Genomic DNA, 20,270 nt, shown 5'->3' on the forward strand with positions numbered 1-20,270 from the left:
AAATGTGATTATAGCTGTCTCTTTGTGCTACTATCATTTCTTAACACACTATAATTTGTTAACTTTTTTCTTTTTTTTAAGACAGAAAATACTTCAATTTTTAGTGCGAAGCAAAATTGCTTTTCTGAAGGAAGAAATCCTTCAACAGCGAATTTCTCCATTAAAATTCCTAGCTGGTAATTTTAGCACTTTGGCTAAAACTACCTCGTATCTGGGCAACTTTTCCTTTAAGATCAACAACGAGACACCAGCACGAGGAAAGCAGAGTCATTATCTGCCTGGCTGAGATAGCTGGAGAGATGACAGTGGCCACCTGACCACCACCAGCCATTTGTCAGCCTCAGGTTTCTGAAGTCCGTGGTGATTAGGCAAAGGAGTGCTGGCAGGAGCTCCATCATGCCTTTATCCTCCAGCAGAGCAATCAATAAGAGCTTTGCCATCAATTTCCCTGACTCCTGGCTCCAGATTTCCGTGGTCCAAGCCAGTGGCTGCTCGGCTTTCGTGCCCATCCTGGACGCTCTGCGGCCATTCTGAATTTGCAGCCTTTCTCTTTCCTGGGCAAGTTTTAGTCACAGGTACTTTAATGATGCTTTCTGTGGCTGAATTCCTTTTTATGAGCTGGGTGACATCCAGTCAGACCATTTCCAGTGACCTCTGTTTTGCAGTTTCTAATTTTATGTGAAGCCTTCGGTAGAATTTAGAACTCCCTTTAATAGATGTGAAACTGCTGGCTTTAAAAATTCAGGACATCTAATAGCAATTGATTTTTATGATGTCTGTAGAAACCAGCAACACCTGGAAGGGGGTGAGGGTGGAATTACGAGCTTTGCAAAAGCTCAAGGTGAGAATCCTCCATTTGCTTGTGACCATTGCAGGAGCCCCGCGCTCTATGCAGAGGAATCTTCACAAGCTTTGCAGGGTTCAGTAAAAGGGAGATTTATCCCTTCTTTAATACATAGCTCAAAAAATCAAATACAGAGCTGGCACTGAAGCCCTGAGAGGGGTTCTGCCAAATGCCCTCTGAGCTAGACAGGTCCTCCTCATCTGAAATCTGGTCTTCAGCTCAAGCAATGAGAGCTCTGATGTGAAGACACAGGTGTGGAGGTGGGTGTGTGTCTCTGTTTTTCTGCTTTGGAAACTTGGCTGCATTGAATTTGTGGCACAATTTCACTCCAGTTCGTGTCTGACACTCCTGGGTAACTCGCAGCATCACTATTACTTGCTGCTGAACATGTCATTGGAAAAAAGGCCAAACTTTTGTAGGGCAAAAGATCAAGTTCTGGCTTCACTTGTTTGATAGTAAAATATCTCTTGACTTCAGTGGTTCCAGCATGTCACCCAAGCTGACCTGGCAAACCCACTCACACGTGGGGAGCAGTTACCTGGGCAAGGTGTCCAGCACGGGGATCCTGGAGCCTCTGCTGGACCTTGCACAGGGACACAGCTCAGCCCAACAAGCTCCTGCTGGCAGCTGGAACAGCCTTTAGGGACACAGGACTGGAAGGGCTTTGGTCACAGAGTCCCTGGGTCCTGCCGCCTTTTCCTGCAAACACCCAGGCACATAATCCCTGAGATAGCTGATCAAGCTCCATTTTAACAGTAATCACATTTCTTTGTCCCATTAGTCTTCCTGGGAAGCTATTCCAAAATCTTGCTGATCTGATGTTAGAAATCTAATTTCCAGCTTGGATGCATTCATGGCCAGTTCATCCTCATTTGTCCTCGTGCCAGCGCTGTCATCCCACTTCAGCAGCTCCCCTCCCTCCTCGTGTTTACCTTGCTGTATTTAGAGATGGCAATCATGCTCCCCCTCAGCATTCATTCTGCCACATAAAAGAAGCCAAGCCTTTTTTTAGTCTCTTCTCATCCTCTCCCCCTTCTCCTCCCACTTGTTTTCCTCCTGCCTGTGTTCCAGTCCCTGCTCCACTGGCACAACCGCCCGGCCCTGCGGGTTTTAGTTTTAATGCCTCTACTTGTATTTGTCTCTCAGCAGCTTCAGTGATTTACCTCCAGGACGTGTGCAGGGTCCTGAGCAGTGGCCAAATGTCTGCCTGGCAGAGGGAAATGAGGAGGTGAGATACCTTCTCCCTGGTCCTGGCAGGGATGTGGGGAGCTGGGCACTGCCACTGTGCTGTGCAGACAGACCCACCCCCCAAACTGAGATTGTCAGTGCAGTGCTGGGCCCTTCAGCTCCTGCCCTCAGCCACCTCCATCCCCGGGGGAGGTACCACTGTGCCCCCTGAGAACAGCAGTGAACAGCCACAGCTGTGCTGGGAGCCCCAGAGCCAGGGATGCTGGGGCTGGGAGAGCAGAGCAGGAGGAAAAACGGGAATAATATGTATAGAGTTGGGTGAGAAAAGAGAATAGGAAAAGGGAGAGAGAAAACCAAAGATAATAGAATGAACACCAAGGGAAGAGGAGAGAAAAGGCAAAATAAGCCACAGAAAGAGAAAAGAGGACAAGAGGGGCTGGGGGAGCACCGGAGTAGGGGCTGCATCTCCCATGCCCTGCCTTGGCCCAAGCTGTCTCTGAGGGCAGGGACAGGGGAATGGCTCCACTCCCTCTCCCCAAAGCATGATCTCCTCGGAGAGATAACACATCCCAGGCTCTGGCTCAGCACTGCAGAGATTCCTCTGCCATTTCTTTTCATTTTGCATCTGTGCTGGTTCCTTTGTGACCCCAGCTGGCACCACAAAGAAACGAATCCTCCAAGTACAACTTGTGCACATTTCTCTGCAGAAGAGTGGGAATGGCACCAGGCAAACTGATTTGGAAATGAACTCGTTAAGGCAGCCAGTGGGGCTTTATGTGCTCCTTTGTCTCACTTGGCTGGAGAGTTGCAGACAGACAAAGCTTGGTTTTGGCCATCTCAGCTCTTCAGCACTGCAAAGCGTTCCCGTTAAGAAGTGAGATGCTGGGAGAGCTAAAGGAAATATCAGGCTATATATTGAGATAAAAACCCTGAAAATTCCAGAGCCACTGGTTTTTCTTTCAGTGACTACCAGGACAAGCTGCTGACTGACTCTGGACAGCCAGTGCCGCAGCAGGGGGAGCAGCTTCCAGGCGGATCCCAACGCATCGCTTGGGGCTTAAACCTTTCCAGCAGCTTAATATTTGGAACATTTCTGTGAGGAGATGGCTGGGAATCCAGGAGAGGTGCTGGCTTTGACCTTTTCTGAATTCATTTAAATTTCTGCAACAGGATTAGTGGCCCAGGTGGACACTCATCCTAAATTTGACATTATGAGAGTTTGCGCTTTCAGTTTGGGGAGCAAAAATGCATGGTGCAAGGGGACTATCTACATCAGAAAACATATTTACACATCTGTCTAAACATTTCTCTGAGAAATCTCTGGAGCCTGCCTTTTTATTATATTTTAATGAGATTTTCTTTTAATAACCAAGAAATGACTTCCAGGAGCACATGTAGAGATATTTTTGCCTGTCTTGTACAATCCTGCCCTTTTTTTTTTTTTGCAGTAATCTTGTTCCTATGGCTTTCCAGTGAATAGTTACATTTGGATTAAGGTGACACAGCCTGCAAGTCCCATCGTTTTTAAAGCTGACAACACTGATGAAATCAACTGCGTTTCCTTTTTCCCCCCTATGCTTTGTCCCACCTTGGCTTATCAGGGCTCCAAAGGAAGAGCTGTTTCACCATTTACCACCCCTAAATCTACTGCCAAGGTGGTGATTTGAGTCTCAGTGTTGTTCATGAATGGTCTGAGGGCATCAACATGTGACAAGGAAGGTACAACTGGATGTCTGAGCAGAGGGAACAGCTCTTCTGGAGAGCCAGCAGTGACATCAAAGTGTCCCTGGGTGAGTCACAGCAGTGCTCAGAAGCACCCCAGGTGCCTTCTTGCATCTCTCTGTGTCAGCAGGGAATTTGTGTGTCTGCTGGAAACAATGGACTAGCAAAGTGAGATTACTGACCTAATGCTCCTTTGATTTACTTGTGTTCCTTTCATGGATAATTATGTTTATCTGGTGATTTATCTCTTGTGAGAAGCAAACATACCTCGGAGTTGCTAAGACACCCAGCCTTGCTGACCCAGACAGGCATGTGCTGAGACTCCAGTCATTCCCAGGGCTTGGGAAGGTGCTGGGAGGGGAAAAGCTGACCTTTCCCCAGAGTTTTAAATCGAGCTGGCAGACAGCAGGACCCAACAGACAGCGCTTGGCTTGATTTCCTTGAACTGATAAGAACCCTGCTCCGGTGGGGTGGGGTAATATCTACCTTACTGGAGCTGTTTCCATCCAGATTACTGGGAAAGAAGCGTGAGGTCACACCACATGAGAGAGTGTGGTAGCTGGGATTGGAAAAGCAGTGTACACTGCCGCTACCTTGAGACACATCTGGGGAGAGAACAAGTCAGCACAAAGCACTTTGGAAGCCATAACAATCCTTAAGAAACTGAAAACGTGGCACACACACAATCTAGTCCAGAAATCTCGGTGAGAGCTCTGGGCGCTGTAAAACATCTGCAGATACAATCTGTCCTGAGTTATGGTGTGAAGCTCTTGACTAGCAGCATTACACATAAGGGGAAAAAAAATAGAATAAAAATTAGTTAATTAACACAGCATTATCTTTCTGAAGATGTTAAAAAAGGCCATTCCTGACAGTCCAGCTTGCCTTGCAGGTTGAGGGAGGGAATGCAAAATTTGGGAAATGCATGGGCTGCAACGCAGCTGCTTCCTTAGCTTAAAACTTGTGAGAGCTACTGAGCAGAACAGCCCCTGTAGTGATGAAACAAATTAAACCTTTTGTTACCAAACCAGCAGTCAAGTTGGAAATCAAGGTGCTACAACCATAGCAGGGAGTCCAAACCATTTTACATTTAGTAGGAAGGCTTATTAAGAAAGAAATCTGGAGCCCTGAAAGGCAAACCCGGGCAGTTACATTGTTATCTACAGAGACATTTTATCTATTTCCCCCCCTTTAACTGATACACACATTTACCAAGAGAGGCATCATACTTATACTGGCAGTTCTAATGAAAACATCAATCCCAATCTGGTTCCAGCTGCATAACAAATTGATAAATATTTCAAAGCACCATCAGAAGAACGGATGGAAAAATCAGACCAGAGCAGCAGCATTTAAACAACAAAGCCCTGTAAGAAGCAAATGAATGGGTTTGAGTAAACCACAGGCTTAAACTGTAGGCAGAGAGGTTGGTTATAGGGAACACCTGCATGTGGAGAGGGTAAGGAAGTGCTGTTTGAACCCATCCCCACCTTTACGGGAGGTTGGCGGCGATGGGTGAGGGAGGACACGGCCCCGGCTGGCACTGAGGGGGTTCTCAGCCACCATCACCCCTCTCCCCTTGCCCTCTGCCTCTGCCTCGCTCTGAACATGCACTTTGCTTTGCTGACATCTTGTGGAGATCTAGATTTAGCTTAATTTACTGCAGAACATCCCGTTTCAAGGAAGGGGCTTTATCTGCAGGGCTTTATCTCTTACGTAAGCGCTGTAGCTGAGGGGAAGCTGCTCGGGCACATGTGCAGGTCTGACCAAGCACTTCTCCTCTGCTGAAACATGCACAGGGATTTTCGAGGTCAGCCCTCTTTTGTGGTAAGAGCAGAGCCTCTCACTTGTTTCCTGGGGTTGTTGCTAATGAAGTAGATCAGGATGTGATTCCAGGGCTGAAGTCTTTGCATCAAACTTCTTGCAGCCAAGGCTGCCAGGGCTCTGCCGCCTCCCCAGCTCCAACTCTGTGACATTTGCAATCAAATGAACACAGAACACCTATCTCTAGGGGTCTGCCAGGGAGAACTGGGGCTGGAACCCCACACTGTGCCGGTGTGTGCCCACAAACACTGACACAGCTGCTCACACGCAGCCCTGAGCCTGCTCGGGGGGGTTGGCATGAGAGAGCTCATCACCCTCCTTACAGCCTGTGCTCCCAGTTAAGGATGGACACTTGGATCTGTGTCTGCCTGTCTGTGGGAGTGTTGATGGCTGAGTCACACCAGCTCTGCCTTCCCCTTCCCCTGTCACTCAGCTGACACCTTGCGAGTTCACCCCCAGCTTATCTGGCCATAGCTTGCTTTCTGCACCCAAAATGAGCTGGAATAAAACTCTCCCAGACTGCCCTACTGCTTAGCACCGTGCTGAATTAATGACCCTGAGCTCATACACATCACCACAGCCCTTTTATCCCCACCCTGCTCTCAGAATTACTCCTTCTACACAGTTCCATTTGGTCGATACTTAAGTACCCACCCAGGCTGATTTACCTTGATAGCACAGTCCATTTTCTACACATTTATTCATGAAGCTCTTGTAACTGCTGGCTGGAAATATTCAATCAAATTCAAATCTAATGCTGTCCCTGCTTCAAAAAAAAAACAACAAAAAACTCAAAAACCAACAAAAAACCCACAACCCACAAAAACCCCCAGCTCTTCCTAAAGGTGAGAATTTTACTCTGCTCTGAAAGGGAAGGAAAAGACTTAAATGCCTACAAGAAAGGGCATTATTTAAATTAAACCAAAACAAAAATAGCCCCGAGGTAATGTTAATGTCACCATGGGGAGATCAGACCTGTGAAGGGACACAGGATGGCAGAGCCTTGCTGGGAGCCCCTCAAGCCTGAGGATGCTCCAGAGGATGCTCCACGAGGTCTGGATGAAGGTTTATCACCCGATGGACTGAGCTCCTGCCCCCAGCCCGGGCTGTGGGGTGACCCAGAGAGCACCAGTCCCCATCCTGGAGCAGCTGCAGGACAGTGGTGTGGAAATTGGGCACCAAAAAGGGGACTAAGCGAGCCCTGCAGTCAATACCGACCCAGACTTGTCAGCTGCTAAATGGAGCTCTGCTTTCCTGTGGGTCCCCTCTGCCCACACAGTGCCACTGAGGCTCCAAGCAGGAGGGTTCACTCTGCCACCTCCCACCACACATCAGCTGCAGATCATTTCTGGAAGTGTCTTGTCTGGGCTTCAGGATCCACGGTGCTTTATTTTTATCAGGCTTTGCTGAGCTCTTGGCTCTCAGCACAGGATTCGCCCCCCATCAGAAAGTTTGTTTAGGCCCTGGTGAGGCCTCAGACACCCCTTCAGCCCATACCCAAGTCTGTGTGAAGGCCCTGAGAGGAAATCTCTGCTGTTCTCCAGCGCTGCCACACCTTTTTCCTTTCTGTCCCCATCTCCTTGAACCGAACAGCCTGCACTTAGAACCTTTCCTGGATGCAAAGCGCTGTTTTCATGCTGGGGAGCACCATTTTGATTTCAGGCCTATTTGGGAAAGTCTGCTCTCAGATCCAAGTGTTGTGGATAAGCTCTCCCAGCATGGGTGGTTTTCTTTCCCTCTGGCTGCTGGGCAGAGTGTGTGTTTTGCTGCCACATCCTTCATCCACAAATGCAAAAGAGTCCAAGGGCTGCCCAGGGGGTTCCCCTGCCTCATAATCTCTCTCACACATATGTGGGGATTATCGGCCTCGGGAGAGCTGAGGACGCAAAGACCAAAAACATCCTCCAGAAATAAATTAATGTGCTGGAAGAAACTGCTGCCTCCAGGAGCTTGCTTGGGATCTGTGTATGTGACTGTTCTGAAACAACACCACCATCACCCAAATGAAAGCAAACCAGGCAAAATAATAACTGGTGATTCAGGAGAGCCATAATGTTACAACCCACAGAGAGCTGGAGACTGCAGCCATCCAGGTGGAATTCCTGCCAAAGCACACGAGTTTACACGGGATTATATTCATTCGACAAGTACATCTGCATGTTGTTCTGCCCTTAATCCACATACAAACCTCCAGGTGAAGGCTGGGATCCCTGTTTCCTCCGTGCAGTGCTGCTCCTGTCCTTCAGCACCCCCTGCAACACACACCTGCACACCTGCACTCAGACACACACGTGCTGTCTCTTGCCACCCAGATATTCCTTGTCTCTGATCTTGTCTCACTGTCTACCTGCCCACTTCCTGCTGAGGAAGATGCACATCAGCACCTTTCCCTGTCCCTGCTCCAGGGAGGTGAAGCAGCACTGGCAAGGCCCAAGCTGGGATGGTAATGACTGATGGGTACAAAGCCTCTTAGTAAGAGAATGTACTGGAGGACAGTCGGAATTTGGCAGGGAGTTTTCAGAAGATTTTGTTTAAAATTTGTAAATGCCCTTCTAAAACAAAAAAACACAACTTGAAACGGTGCTGATACCTGCAGGCAATTTATAATGAGATGAAGATGGAGCAGTGTGTTTCTAACTTCCTAACCTTCCTCTGCAAGCTCAGATGGCAGAGCTTTCCAAGGGGGAGAAGAAAGAAAATCATTCCTGTGACCTCCAGAAAGAGATGGTTGACCCCCCCTCCACTGCAGCATCCTGAATGATAAAATATCTGTTGCTACAAGGACTGCACGAAGAGAGGAGAGAGAAAAGACCCAGAAAAGACCGATCTCTGCATCTCCATCACTGACTGAGATGAACAGGGAAGAACCATTACCCAGTTTCTTCCCAGAGAAGCCCAGGCAACACCACTGACCTGGTGCTGTTTGGGATGGTGAGGGGTTTTTACAAACTGGGCTGACACGGAGCAGCAGCGCCACAGGGGCCAGAATTTACCTCACTATCACTGCCCAAGGACCACAGCAGGTCCCAGGTCCAATGCAGCCCAAGGAGGGGATCCCTCAGATGTCATGGCAAATTAAAGCCCACAAGGCAATAACCTACAAACATAGTCCTGGGCTACCAACACCTTTAAACACCGTGGCTTTCTCTCTGTGGCTGAGGAGGAAAGTCATCTGTCTGTGTTACCTTTCCAGGATGGGAGAATCCCTTCCCAGCATTAGCCTTTTTCCAGACTTCTTGCAGTGTCTGAGACTGGGACACCATCAGGTCCTCTGGGAAGTCTCATTTCATAGCAAAATATGGAGGAAAAAAAAAAAAAGAGAGATTTTTGTTCTGAAAGGAGCTGCTCAGTAATTCCACTCAGGAACTCCCAGCAATTCCTCTCCTTCCTTCGAAGTGTCCAGGCTGTGTCCCTTAAACATGCTGGGTTGCACATCCATTAACTAGGGAAGCACAGAGATAAATGAGGTGGAGCAGGCTCTGTACACAGATGGATAAGGTGCCAATGGGAGAGAAATGGATGACTGAGAAGTTCAGGACATTTTTCCATGCTAGTGGCTGTGATCTGCTCCCTCAGCACCCAGAGCCTCGCTGCTGTGGAGATGGGCCACAGCTGCCTTCTGCATGTTCGCGGTCTGGCTCCTCAAACGGTGTTGAAATGACAAATTTCAGGCCAAGCTGTGCTGGCAATTAGTCAAGGATTAGACGAGCCCTCTCTGTCAACACTGTCATTCATGTCTTACCCAAATGGGCAGCTTAAGCAAGAGCCAGCAAAGCTAAAATTCAAACACAAGGAGCGATGGGAGGAAGTACAAGAATGACTTTCCCCCCAATCTTGGAGGTACCAGAAGAAGGAATGCTCTACTGAGTGGCCTAGACATGAGTTTGGTCAATGGTGTTCAACAGGCAGCCCCTGACGTGGGAGGTGCCATCGCAGGAAAATGCCCCTGACACGAGGACTGAAGTCACAGTGCCAGGAGAGAAGATCTGGGATTAAGTTCCAGGTGTAGCCAGGCATTGCCATCATTGGCTTCATGGGAGAGCCTCCTCCCAGGTGCATCCTGGGCAGGGAATTCCAGACGGAATCTTCCAGCCATGTCGCCCTGAGACAGCACAGAAGCCGACGGGCCTCGTGTATTCACAGGAGGAAGGAGAAAGAAAAAGGCACTGCAGGCCTGTTCTCAGGCCTGTCTCAGGAGCTTGTACTCACTGGCACTTACAGTTTCAGCCATTTAAAGGGAAGAGAAGAAGTCAGAGGGCAGCAAATCTTGAGGAGATCCCCACCAGAGACAGATCAGAGAAAACCAGAAGGAAGTAAATCTATCTCCTGCCTGGCATCCTCTCTGATATCGGCCAGAGAGGAATGAAGAAGAGTGACAGTGTTGAAAAGGAGATCAGATCCTCCAAAGTTTAGCCAATCTGTCAAGAAAAGCTGTCCTCCATAGCAGTGGCAGAAGACTGAGAGAAGGAGGAACGCTGTGATCCCAAAGATCCCTTCCTCCCTGCTGCTTTCATCAGCTCCCGGGAAGGGAATTCACACCAGCTCTTTGGATGACAGGGACAGGTCTGTGCTCAGCAGAGAGTGACAACAAACAGGACACCTCAAATCACAAACTGCAACACAGCCACAACCAGCACCCTCTGACTGACCCAGTCAATCCCCCTCCTCGAGCAAGGAAAGGCCTCTCAAGGTTTGACAAAGGGAAAACTCCTCTGCACTGCAATAGGAATGCAGAAATAGGTGATTTAAAGCCCATGCAGCACATTTCTTGCCTGGGTACATCCTCTATTGTGCTGAGTAAACTTTCAGATATCAAGTAGCTTAAACCAGTTTATATTTGCTCTCCTGTCCCTGTTATGTGTTTACAGATCACGGCATTCAGGGGAAGAACAAAAGCTCGTTATTTCTGAGGCTCAGTAGCACATGTTACACATCACAGAAACTTGTATTTCCCCAACACACAGGAACACGAGTCTATATTTGATTAACAGAAAAAGACCCTTACCAGAAAGTGAGTAATCTGTATTAGTCATCCTCATGGCTGGAGTGTAAGATACACTTGGCATGTCATGGCCCTTCTCCTTCTGTTTCCGTCGATACCACACAAACAGTGCCAGCAAGACCATAATAATTAGAAGGAGAATAATAATTCCAATGATTGCTCCCACTGAGTGCCTCTCTGATCCAAGAGCAGGGCTAATTTTAGTATAGGGGTTTAATTCTTCCATCATAAGAGCCGCTGTTAAAAGTAATTCATAACACACTGTAAATTGAATCGTGCATTTCATTTTCAAAATACTGTTGTTTTTTTTTTTGTTTTTTTTTTTTAAAGCAAGTACATCATTGGAGAGGGAGAGAGAGATAAAGAGAGAGGGGTTTTACAGACAGAATGCCACTGTACCTTGATCACAGCGGATCCCTTTGAAGCCTGGGCTGCAGTAGCAGGTGCCCGTGACGTGGTCGCACGTAGCGTTGTTCATGCACTCACAAAGCTGTTTGCAACCGTAACCGAACGTTCCCGGGGAGCACTCTGGGAAGCCAAGGAAAAACACTGGAAAGAATTCCTGCTGTTTTCAGGAATGGGAGCAATGGAAAATTCAGCAGAAGAGCCTCCCTGGTTTCAGGGTCTCCAGGACAACACTCTAATGCAAGGTGATCATTATTATTTTAAAGCGGAAGATAAATGTATTTCATGCACAGTTTATTACTTATTAAGCTGTGACTTTCTGGAAAAGTCCTACAAGTCTTCCCAAGGATGAAATCAATAATGGGTACAAAGGATTTAAAAGCCTTGATATGCATTATAAGTGTTCAGAATCTGGCAGAGCACGAGCTCAGAAGCTGTGGACAGCACCTTGAAAGAGCTTAGCGTTCTCCACCACCCCACTGATTCTTTCTTCATGGGGTAGTTGCAAAGAAAAGTTTTAATGAACCTTTATATGAACTCCACAGAGTTTTACCAAACAAATCCCACGTGCTTTCCTACTCATCCCTTCTAGTGCCAGGAGGTGAACAGAACACTGAAGGTGGAATTGCAGAATTGAGCATCTGAAGGGTTTGATTGGCTCAGCTTCTGTACCAGGACTCCTGATACAGAAGGAATTTCCATCCTGTCTTTGTATTTCTATCAAAGACAAAATGATTGAATGTCCAGCTGAGAAATTTATTCATACAATTACCATGATGGGCTATTACAATAAATCTGTAGGCAGCTGACTTTACTTCTGGAGGCACTATTCAATAATAAATTGAAAGAAACAATGTCTGTCACATCCCACTTATTTCCACGGAGGAGCAGCATTACTGAAAGCACTCACACGTTCTGTGATACTACAGAAAATATCTTGTGATACTATAGAAAATATCTTGTTTAAGGTGTGACTCCTTGTGTGTCACTGCAAAGGTTCTGCATAGCATGAGACACCTCCCCAGTGTCAGTCTCTAAGTAGCTTCTAGTAGCCAAAATTTAATATCTAGTAAAGAACTGTAGCCATTATCCTTGTAATGATTTGCAGTGTGTATTAAAGTTGTATCTCTTTCTTTAATCTGCTGGTCCTCAAATAAGGGGGAAAAAAATATTACAACTAGTGCTCATTCTGATAGTAACCTGTAGCCTACTTAAAAAATGAATAAAGCCTAAATTTTGGGACTGCACCACAGAAACGATGCCTGCAATTAGGCATTTCATCTGCAATGCAGTGTGACTGCCCATTCAGCAGGATCTGGAGAAGGAAGGAGCCTTAATGAAGAGATTCTTTCAGATTAAACAGTAGAAAAACAGATAAATAAATACATTTGCTGCCTGGGTAGAAAAGAAAGCCTCAGGCTTTGTACAGAGGTCGAATTAAAAAGTAGCTTCTTGTATAAAATCTGTCGATGTGCAGTTCTACTGTGGGACTCTTTAGTTTCCTGTTCTGATGATGGTTGCAGTAGGGCTGTACCCAAATTCACAGTGAGTTGACCAGAGTTAGAGGTGCCATATCTAATCCCCCAGGAGCACACAAATTTGGTCCCGAGACATTCACTTTGCTGAATGCAAGTGAAGGCAGAAAGATGTTTATGAATTGAGTTACACGTGCAAATAATTCCATACAGATCCGTGCAGTGAGCTCCAGTCAAAGCCTTCCCTTCCAAATCCAACAGGAGCGTTACTGCATCACCTGACTGCCAAAATAAAGGAAGGGAACCCTGTGGAATTAATGCCTGGGTTAGGTAAGATGGATTTTACGTTGCATTTAGGATACGAGTAAGTGTGTGAGAATTTCCTTGTGATTTGCTGTACTGGACAAACAAGTCATTATTCAGCTGCAGCACATCCAGTCTGCACTACCCTCATTCCCTGTTCTTTAAAGAAGTCATTTGGCACAGGCTGCTGAATGTGCCAGCAGGACATGGACAACCATTCCAGTAAAACATGCCAGGTCCCTTGGAAGGTAATTGGAGTTCATTGTTTAACACTTGCTCACTGCTCAGACCAAACACAGATCCTTCCCAAAACGGCAAACAACTTTGTTTACTTGACCTGCTTTCCCTGTAAAGATGAATCTTTATTTGCTCCACATCTGTAGCATAACAGCTTAGGCAGGAAAGCCCCAGTATTCCCTGGAAGGCAGAGAGCAGAAAGGATTTATTCCTTTTAACCCTTCTGTCTTCCTTCGTGCTTAAGGAAACCCGATGCTGTTGCTCTCAACAGCGTTAGCAAGGCACGATGCAGCTTTTGGGCTGTTTTTCTGTACAAGTTTTTTTGGGAGGGCTCCATCCAGTCAGCACTGAGTGCACTGACTTGCCTTCTCTCACCTAACTTTAGCCTGGGAATGGAAAAGTCCAGTTGGCAGAGGATTCACTGGATTTCTTTATGCTCACACTGCCCAGTTTTCCACAGGCACCTTCTCCTCCCTATGGATTGTGTGAGGTGCCTGAGGCCACCGCCCTGCTGACATCAACACTTCATTCAAGGGCCTGTTTGTGCAGAGAATTCTGAAACACTTCCCCCTTCCTGGGGGTGCAGAAAGCCGAGGTCATGCTGGTACTTACTCTGCTCACACTGCTTGCCTGTGAATCCCGTCCTGCACGTGCACTGGCCGGTGATGTGGTCACAGTCGGCTCCGTTCTGACACTGGCACACGTTGGCACAGTTCTTGCCATAAAAAGCAGCTGGGCAACCTTTCAGGAATCAGAAGAAGGAAAGACTAAGAAAAGGAGGTGAAACCCAAACTCAAGATGCGTTATCAGCACAAAACACGTAGGGCTATAGATCTATGGATTTTCAGCCTCTGTATATTTAATAACATTTATTTCATGGTCTTAATGCAGAAATACCATGACAGCCAATTTTCTTGAAGTAATGTTTCTCATCTCTTACAGAATTGCCTCTTAAGTGTTCCAGAGGAATGAAAACTTGACCCATCTATACAAACCACATTTTCAAGAGGTGAAAGAAGATGCTAAACAGAAACTCTCTGAAAGAGCAGAGATCAATCAATTTCTTGCAAGTGAAAAGAGTCCTCTTAAAGGGCTCACCAGAATCGGCTCTCCTCTTGTACAGTGCTGGTAATTTGGCACTGGGAAGAGAAATCTCATTTTCCTAAATGAGGCCACATGTACGGGGGCCTTAACAAGCAGGACATCGACTGTGCAAATCCTGACAATGAATCAATAATCTAAATTATCTGCTCCTCCTTTAAAGGCATAAAAAACCACGGGAAGCTTCAGGACTGTTTTCCCTGAGGTGATGTGAGGTTATCCCGAGTAAGGAGCGGGTGGATTTTGAGGGAAGCTGCAATACTTGGAAGAGACACGAGGGAGCAGCACGTACTTTGACAGATTCCCTGTCCCTGTAAGGCTTACGCTGAGTGCAGAAGAGCCCGGTCCAGCCATGGGTACATCGGCATTCTCCATCGTAGGGGCTGCACAGGGCTCCGTTGTGGCAGTTGCAGGAGTGAAAGCAATCAGGGCCCCAAAACCCACTGGGACAAGCTATGGAAACAAAATACTGTGTTAGTGCTGAGGAGGAGCAACCACAAAGGGAGGGAGAACCGGTGAGAAACCAGCGAAGGCACAACCTCACACGGCAGAGCTGCAGTGACTCCTGGGCAGTGACTGGCTCTTCCCAGACTGTCACTGGCTCTTCCCAGACTGTCACTGGCTCTTCCAAGCCAGAAATCTCTCTGCTAGCCCTGGTGCCAACCTGTGGCTTCTCCCATGCTGTCAGTCCCTGGCACAGGGATTTCTCCCAGCAGGACAAAGGGGGGATTCTGCCCCTCTGCTCTGCACAGGTGTGATCCCACCTGCAGAGCTGCCCCCAGCTCTGGGATCCCCAACGTCAGGAGGATGTGAAGCTCCTGCAGCCAGTCCAGAGGAGGCCACAGAGCTGCTCCCAGGGCTGGAGCCCCTCTGCTCTGGAGCCAGGCTGGGAGAGCTGGGGGGTTCACCTGGAGGAGAGAAGGATCCAGGGAGACCTGAGAGCCCCTTGCAGGGCCTGAAGGGGCTCCAGGAGAGCTGGAGAGGGACTGGGGACAAGGGATGGAGGGACAGGACACAGGGAATGGCTTCCCACTGCCAGAGGGCAGAGTTAGATGGCATACTGGGAAGGAATTGTTCCCTGGGAGGGTGGGCAGGCCCTGGCACAGGTTGCCCAGAGAAGCTGTGGCTGCCCCTGGATCCCTGGGAGTGTCCAAGGACAGGTTGGAAGGGGCTTGGAACAACCTGGGATAGCAGAAGGTGTCCCTGCCTGGACCGGATGAGCTTTCAGGTCCCTTCCAACCCAAAATTTCCTGGAATTCTATGATTCCCCAGGCAGGTCACGCGGAAAGATCAGCTCTGCACTGAGAACCACAGAACCAGCGACCCCCTGTGTGCTCTGGGCACTCCCCCTGCCTTACTGGCACTATCTGTGAAGTCAATTTAGACTTGGGGTTGTAAGATATGGAGGTAATTTAATTTTCTTCTTGACATTCTGGAATTCTTGCATAATAAAGCCCAGCTATTCAGGTTTACTTTGCTATGCAATCAACCACTAAAATTACCACATTCAGTTGAAGCACCGAGTGCTGCTCCAATTACGTAAAAAATGTAAAGAAAACTTCTTCCAATATGAACTCCCATCCACAAATTCAGATTGCTTTTGTTGATGGGACCAATATTAAATTAAAATCTCCGGGTCTATTTTATATTTCAACAAGTACAATATTAATACATTTTAAAAAGTTATTTTAAGCCTCCCTCCAAAAAATGAGCGCAGTAAGTTACAGTTATTAGTGCCAGGCTAAAAGATCCAAAATGATGATAGCCCTTCAATATAACAACTATATTTTTGCTTTAAAAAGCACTTTCCGTGGCTTGCTATTAAAGACCTGAATTAATCAGGCACAGTTCCCAGGAAACCTGAAAGTACAGAAGCCATGCCTACTTCCATGGACGCCACCGGCTCCTGCCCGGACGATAAATGCAAGTTTCTGGCACATGACAGACAGAATGAGCAGCCAAAAAAACCTGCCATGACTTTAATCAAACAAAAGGTCACTGAACTCACACAGTGTAAAGCCGACCAGGACTTGGCCTGAAGTATCTGTGCTAGAAGAAACCCAGAAATAAAACCACGGAATGTGCTGAGTCGGAAGGGACCCGTCGGGATCATCGGGTCCCGCTCCTGGCCCTGCACGGGGCACCCCAAGAGCCCTCCAGGAGCCTCTCAGACAGGCTTGGTGCTGTGATGCCACCCTGGGGAGCCTGTTCCAGTTCTCCTGTGTCAGGCAGAGCTGCAGGGTCTGTCAGGGAATCCAGAACTGGCTCCGGAGTCGGAGCTAAAACCGCCTCCCCTGCAGCTCCGACTCCGGGTCATTCCAGGTTAACTGGTCAGACAGAAATAGCTCTGGAGGCGAGGCCAGGTGCCACGGGAGCCTGGAGTGGGCCAGGATCACCCTGGGAGAGCTACACCCTCTTTACAAGGAGATGACTGAGGGGACAGCCACCTTCCCCCTTGGCTCATACCAGCTACAACCAGGCCCTTCTGCCTCCCGGGCTGGCAACGATCGCTCTCCAAGCAAAACCATCTTTTGTCAAGGTTAACAGAAACCAGCACTCATTTCCCAATTACATGGCTAAATATAACGAGGGATGTGAGCAGCTTTCTTTTTTTCTCTCCCCCCCTCCCCCATTTTTGAGTGACAGCAATATTCTGCCCGTGGAAGACACACAATAAAAGCAAAATTACAGCCGTCTGTTTTTATCCGATTCCTGCTTTATCACTCGCAGTTTAATATATTTTCCTCTGGAATGCTGTCTAATATGCTAGTTGTATCCTGAATATGAAGTAACATTTCTGAATGATCGGATATTGCCTCCCTCTGTGATCCAGCTTCAATTAAGGGATGCTCTCAGGAAATGACACTTTGGGATCAGCAAATGCCAATCTTCTACCTGGGCAATTTTCAAGAAGAAATCCTCCATCCCTCCAAGCCCACATTGACTTTTACAATTAAATTACGTTTAATAGAAATATTTCGGCCGCCTAATTCCTCAATTCTGGGGGGTTGGTACATGAAAACATTTACTGGTTAATACATTCTAAATGTAACAGCTGAAAGAAAATGATTTAAAAAAAAAATAAATAAAAGGGAATGCAGCTAGAAATTAAAAGGGAGCATGGAGCTTTCTTTTCTGATAAGAGCTTGTGACCTCCCTTTCCTGGAATAAAAGCCAGTCACAGCTTCTGCAAACTCCAAACGCAGAAACTAATCCAATCCAGAGCTAACTTGGATTAATTAAGAGAAATAAGCCATAAAGAGAGCAAGGCAGTGGCTGTGAAACATCAGGGATTTCCCCAGAACCCGTCTCTAAACTTTCAGAAAGCACTCAAGCAAACACAAACCCACATGATTTTGGAGCAGGTTTGCTTACTCTGAGAGCAGTCCATGCCTATCCAGCCCGGGAAGCACTGGCAGGAGCCGTCGATGGGATTGCAGGTCCCGTTCTCGGTGCACTGACACACCTCGGCGCAGTCCTTCCCGTACTTCCCGCTGGGACACACTGGAAGCACAAGGCAGGGAAGAAGTCCCAGTTTAACAGAGATAAAATTAATCACAACATTTTTTTTCTCTGATGAAGCTAAAGGGGCAAAAAACTGCTGGAAAGAAGGAAAAGGCAGAAAGTATTCGAGTCCCTTTTTTTTTTTTTTTTTTTGGCTCACAGTCCAATCATAGAAACAACAGGAAAAACTCATCTCAAAATCCTTTTTTATTTTTTTTCTGCTGGAAAATGAAGCCAATATGGTTAGGAGGTTCCAATTATTGAAGGGCAGTATGGAAGGATAAGGAGAGGAGAGACAAAGAGAGGAAAGGGGTTATTGGCAGAGGAGGAGAACAGGGAAGCTGAGGAGAATTCAATGAGCAGCAGCAAACAACACAAGTGAGGGGCTGGAAGGGATTGATCTGGACACTTGGAAAGGGGAAGCAATTAGGTTGCAAATGTGGCTCCCAAGGATTATACATAATGTTTGACTGAGAGCTGTTAAATAGATGTGCTGCATCCAAAAAAATCAGCACCCATCCCTGTGTGCCCACCTGGCTCAGTCCTGAAGCTGGAAGGAAAGAAACTCCAAATTTGTTTTTCCAGAGTCATCCTCTAAGAGCCCAAGCACAGTGACAGAAAACTAATAGACATGTAGATCTTCAGCCTCCCACCAAATTATTGGAAATCTTTAACGTTAAAGTTGATGGAAAGCTCTGCTCGGTAACGAATGAAATGTTTCATTTCTGGGCTCTTATTGGCTGTGTTCCCTGACAAAAACAGATGTATTTTCAAAACAAGATAAAACATACAGTCCATCTTCGCAAAGAGTGTAACAAATGGAACTGGACTTGTATCCTGGTAAATAATAGCGATGTCAAAAAAGTGATTAAGGCACTTCCCTGAATTATGCAGCTGTTTTACCACTTCAGCCTCTCTCACTTTCTCAAGAGTAGTCTCTGCAGGTGACCTCAATCTATCCTGACTGTGAATCAGCTACAGATTGAAATCCTGAGCTGTGATTCATTGGTTTTTATATAATATGCCATCTTCTACTCTTACTACAGCAGAAACTAAGAATGTGCAGAGCGTTGTTTCCTGCCTGCATTTCTATGTACCGTGGACTTATCTGTAGGGGTGGATAAAGTTGGGTTTGGCTTTCAAATTATGTGCTAAACAGAACAGTTCCTAACTGAAAAGAGATAAAACTAAACCCAGTGTACAGCCACAACGTAAAGAACAATACACAGACACAAAGAGGGGAGGGAAGCAAAGCCCTCGAATCACAGGCAGAGCAAAAACTGCAATGATCTGTCAGCCCAGGCTCTTGTGCAGGCCACACCATCAGTCACTTCCAATGCTCCATATCCAGCAGCTCCACGCGCTATTTATGGCGTCTTTAAGACGGAGATAGATAACCTCACCTCGATGATTTTTTATAGGTACCAAAAAAAAAAAAAAAAAAAGTAGTTCTCTAAAGACTTCCTTAGAATAGGAGCTGATTTGTACTGCAACACGGAATACTAATGGATCAGGACGAGGTCTGTGATCCAAACAGAGCTGCTGGCAAAGGCACCGGGTCACACCTGACACAAGCACTGCTGTGCTGCACACGGGGAGAGCTGCTCCTTCCCTGGGAGCACCTCCTGTCCCTGGGAAACGGGACGATGCCCTCTGGAACGTCAACACTGACGGACACAAAATGCTTGTTCCCCCTAATTGAAACAACCCAGCTGGGGGTTGACACCTCAGCTCCCCTGAGGGGACGGGGGATCCAAACACTTTTTTGATGTCTCAAGCAGAGCTGTAAAGCAAGGCCTGGTGCTGCTTTCCTCGGGAGCAATCTGATTGTGCGGCACGGATAGGGATGTTAATTAAGCCCTAAAAGCTCTGAAGTGGGACTCCCAAAGTCCCTGTGGGATGTCAGGGTGTGTTCCAGCAGCGATAACAGCTTCTTATCAATCCATCTTGCTCCATGGCTGTGAAAGATATTCATAAAACAGCTGTTGAGTCATTTGTAGCTCGGAATCCTGTGCAGGTCTGGGGGTTTCACGGCTCCTCACCAGCATGTGCTGCTGGTGGAAGAGTTCTCCTGCTGCCAGAAAGGGGATGGCACCAGGAGATGAAAATTCCAAAGTGAAATCTTCGCTTCCCGTTTTTCTAATGGAAAACATTAATTAACATTTTTCTTTCCACAAAATAAAGTTACACGTTAACTCATTATGACAAACTGCAACACAAATTGATTTTAATTAGGACATGAATATTTTAAAATTAATTTACTGGATAGATCAACATTTCAAAGTAAAACCAGAAGTGCTGAACATCTGAGCAAAAAATAAAATAGTTTTCTTAAGAGGATAATTAGACCTGCTTATGCTTTGAAATCTGGCTAACGTTTCACATAAAACGGACAAATTCACTGAAATGTGTTCATTTTAATAAATTAATTGGTATAATGTTTAGTTGACTATACAGCACAGGGAAAAAAACCAAAAAACACATGGCTATGCTTACTTCATGTTTAATGATTTTGCATAAGCGCTGCCTGCAACTCCTGACTTACTGAAAAGCAGGCCATTAAAAAGCGTCCCTCGGTTTTTGCAGGGCTGGTGACTTCACAAAGGGCAGTCACCTCCTTTAAATACCTGTGTAGGAAAAACCCCCAGCAGGATGCAACCACTGA

General features: G+C 46.8%; 1 protein-coding gene across 11 annotated transcripts in view; it reads right to left on the bottom strand.

The window, feature by feature from the left end:
• The window catches only part of MEGF11 (multiple EGF like domains 11), a 247,115-nt gene that overhangs the window by 14,350 nt on the left and 212,495 nt on the right, over positions 1–20,270 (bottom strand). For 6 of the 11 annotated variants that reach the window (XM_027879240.1, XM_027879241.1, XM_027879244.1 and 3 more), the window contains 6 exons: positions 17,477–17,605; positions 14,426–14,554; positions 13,613–13,741; positions 10,980–11,108; positions 10,584–10,817; positions 4,241–4,359 (listed from right to left, as the gene is read on the bottom strand). In XM_027879240.1, coding sequence (XP_027735041.1) covers positions 4,241–4,359; positions 10,584–10,817; positions 10,980–11,108; positions 13,613–13,741; positions 14,426–14,554; positions 17,477–17,605 — 869 coding nt within the window. The remainder of the gene's footprint in view (positions 1–4,240; positions 4,360–10,583; positions 10,818–10,979; positions 11,109–13,612; positions 13,742–14,425; positions 14,555–17,476; positions 17,606–20,270) is intronic. The other 5 variants (XR_003570692.1, XR_003570693.1, XM_027879247.1 and 2 more) reach the window with 1 other exon arrangement.

This window comes from Empidonax traillii, unplaced genomic scaffold (genome assembly GCF_003031625.1).
Source record: "Empidonax traillii isolate 1590-97213 ecotype Southwest subspecies unplaced genomic scaffold, ASM303162v1 scaffold52:size1600334, whole genome shotgun sequence".
Lineage (NCBI taxonomy): Eukaryota > Metazoa > Chordata > Aves > Passeriformes > Tyrannidae > Empidonax > Empidonax traillii.